The following is a 3,261-nucleotide window of genomic DNA, read 5'->3' as shown; positions in this document are numbered from 1 at the left end:
AAAGAAAACCTTCCGGGGCAGTTTGATTCTGTCTTTCAGGGTTGCTATGAGTCAGAATCAGCTCCACAGCACACAACAACAATATTGCTATTTGTTGAAGGATTCTATGGTACTCTGTCACATGGGGTTGTTATGCGTAGAAATCTGCTTGCTGTCTTTGGAGCTCTCTGACTCAGAGACTGTGCACCTGGCAGCAGGAGGCCCCCACCTCGGGCTACATCAATGCTCTCTCCTTTGTCATCCCCTGGGCCCTGGCCCTCGACTCCTTCTGGTGGTTTCTTGAGCCCGGTTGCCTCTGGAAGACCTTCTGCTGTGGACGGCTGTTCCTTGCATGTGGCTCTCCATGTATCCCTCCAATAAATGACTTGCTGCAATACACTGCTATCTTTTTCTTATTTTTTAACAGTTTTATTGGCACTTAATCCACACATCACACCATATCTTCTTTATGATTCATCCCCGAACTCCCTCAAAGTCACGGTTGCTGTTTTTCGGTGGTGTTGAGTCAGTGCTGGCTCATAGTGACCCCCTCTGTATACATCGGAACATAACCCTGCCCCGGCTTGTGTCAAATGTCATTGCTGTCTTTGAGCCCATGGTTTTAGTGACTACATCACTCCATCTTATTGAGGTCCTTCCTCTGTCTCACTAACCATGTGCTTTGCCAAGCATGATGCCCTTTTCCAGAGGCAGATCCCCCCTGATAACACGCCCAAAGTGTGTGAGATGATGTCTCTCCATCCTTGATTCTAGTTCTACTTCTTCCAACACACATCTATTCCTCCCGCGGCAGTCTGTGGTATATTTAATCTTCTTCCCAACACCATAATGCAAAGATCAATTCCTCTTTGGCCTTCCTTTTCCATTGCCCGGCATTTGCAGGCACATGCGCTGACGGAAAACCATGTTCTGATCAGGCACGCCCTAGTCCTCAGGGCTATGTGTTTGCTCTTTGACACTTCAAAGAGATCTTTGCGTCTTTGCTCTTTGACACTTCAAAGAGATCTTTGCTGCGGACTTGCCCGACACAAAATAACCTTGGATTTTCTTGTCTGTTGTTTTCATAAATGTTGATCGTCAATCCAAGAAAAATGAAATTCTTGACAACTTCAGTATGGTCTCTGTTTATCAGGATCTTGCTTACTGGTCCAGTTATTACATTAGCCTGCAGAAACAAATACAATGTAGGGACTTACGACTGACCAGCCTATCTCTCCCTTAGTCTTCCTGCTTGCCAAGGCTAACCTTCACATCTGGTTCTTCTCATTTGACAGTCTGTATTAAATGTAAAATGTTTGCATGTTTTGATCTGGTGATTAACTTTTAGGAATATAAAGTCAGAAAAAAGACTTAAATGGGGGAATCACTTAAATGTCCATTCATAGGAAGGGCGAAATAAATTATGGTACCTCCTTCACAATGGAATCTAGGTGGCAGCTTCTTTTATTTTTTTTAAATTATTATTTTTTCTTTAAAATTTTTAATAAATCATTTTATTAGGGGCTCTTATGGCTCTTGAAACAATCCATACATCAGTTATATCAAGCACATTTGTACATATGTTGCCATCATCATTTCCGAAACATTTTCTTTCTACTTGAGTCCTTGGTATCAGCTCCTCCTTTTTCCCCTCTCTCCCCCACCCTCCCACCCTCACGAACCCTTGATAATTTATAAATTATTTATTTTCATACTACACCATACATAGTATAGTATAGAAGTAGGTTCAAGATGCATGCTTAGCTAAAAAGAACATGTTAGAAAACAATGAGTTGCATGAGCAAACTTTTGCTTAAAAAAAAAAAGGCAGGGCCATGATGCCCATACTCCTGCTTGCCTCTGGGCCTGCTGTGTTCTGCTGTGTCAGACATGACCAGCCAATTGCACAGGCTGATCTCCAGGGAGAGGGACCAGCTGCTGCCAAACCCGAAGGCTGGGGCCTGGACTGAACTGGAAGGTTGTGATGCCGTCTTCAAGCATTGTACCTCCAAGCTTTAAAAGTAGGGTTTTGGGGTTCATGACAGGGTGACCCTGCAGGTGGAGAAGCTGGACCACCATCAGGAGTCTCAATGTGGAGTCCATCTGGACCACCATCTGGAGTCACAAGGTCCACATCACCCTGAGCACCCATGAGTGTGCGGGCCTCTCAGAGCGAGCCATGAACAGGGTCAGCTTCCGTGAACAAGGAGCAGTGACCATGACATAGGTCCTGCTCTTCCTTTAATGTCTCAGGGAAAAGGGGGTAGCTGAATGGGGAGTCCAAGGATGGAGCTTGGGAGCCCTGCTTCCTGCTGAGTCACCTCAGTCATCTCACCAAGCCCACCCTGCTGTGCCCATTAGGGGATGAGTCCTTGCTGTGGAAAGCAGAGGGCACACTGACTTGACTGCCAGCCCCTCTGTCACTCCCTCCCTCCCAGGGACTCTATCAGCACACTGATTTGAATATACTCATCCCTCTCTTTGCAGCTTTCCAGCAAGTCTTGAGTTTCTTCCCCAGCTGTGTCCTTTCTGATTCATTTCCTGAGAAGCTATGACGGGGGTGGGTGGGGCATGAAGTCTTAGTTAGAAACCAGGCCCTTAAAATAAATCCCAGACCAAGGGACAGAAACACACACTTTCCCACCACATAAAATTACTGTCACTAAAAAAAAAAAAAAGTATAGAATTAGGGAAGCTGGGGTATAAAGGGGGAAACGATGATAAAGATCTACATATAACCTCCTCCCTGGGGGATGAACAACAGGAGAGTGGGTGAAGGGAGAAGGAATGTGCAACATGACAAAATAATAAAAGTGTCTAAATTATCAAGGGTTCATGGGTGGGGGGCGGGGAGGAAGGGGGAAAATGAGGAGCTAATGCCAAGGGCTCAAGTAGAAAGCAAATGTTTTGAGAATGATGAGGGCAATAAAAGTACTAATGTGCTTGACCAAAAAAGGGAAAAGATGATGGCAACATATATACAAATGTGCTTGATACAATGGATGTATGGATTGTTGTAAGAGTCCCCACTAAAATGATTTATTTAAAAAAAACACATGAAGAAAATGTTCTGAAACTGATTGTGGTGAGGATTGTGCAACTATTCTTGATGTGATTAAACTATTGAATTGTAAAAAAAAAAGAATTAGGAAAGAAAATTTAGTAATACACTTAACTGTTAATAATGTAGGTAATCATGAGAGGATATATTAATAGATTGCTCAGGGATTGACTGTTATCTACCACATGTGTAGTGGAATGCAATTTCTTAATATGGCTCTT

At 43.7% G+C, this 3,261-nt stretch overlaps 1 protein-coding gene across 1 annotated transcript; it reads left to right on the top strand.

Annotated features, from left to right (window-relative positions):
- Positions 1–1,869: 1,869 nt before the first annotated feature.
- LOC115868481 (pterin-4-alpha-carbinolamine dehydratase-like) lies at positions 1,870–2,206 on the top strand. Its single transcript, XM_030884736.1, is given in 2 exon segments — positions 1,870–2,063; positions 2,101–2,206. Coding segments are annotated over 2 exon segments (300 nt in total).
- The last annotated feature ends 1,055 nt before the right edge of the window (positions 2,207–3,261 follow it).

Source organism: Echinops telfairi, unplaced genomic scaffold (genome assembly GCF_000313985.2).
Source record: "Echinops telfairi isolate 266 unplaced genomic scaffold, ASM31398v2 ScPeMD7_11;HRSCAF=52, whole genome shotgun sequence".
Classification (NCBI taxonomy): domain Eukaryota; kingdom Metazoa; phylum Chordata; class Mammalia; order Afrosoricida; family Tenrecidae; genus Echinops; species Echinops telfairi.
The sequence above is the reverse complement of the archived record's forward strand: the minus strand, read 5'-3'. Positions and strand labels throughout refer to the sequence as shown.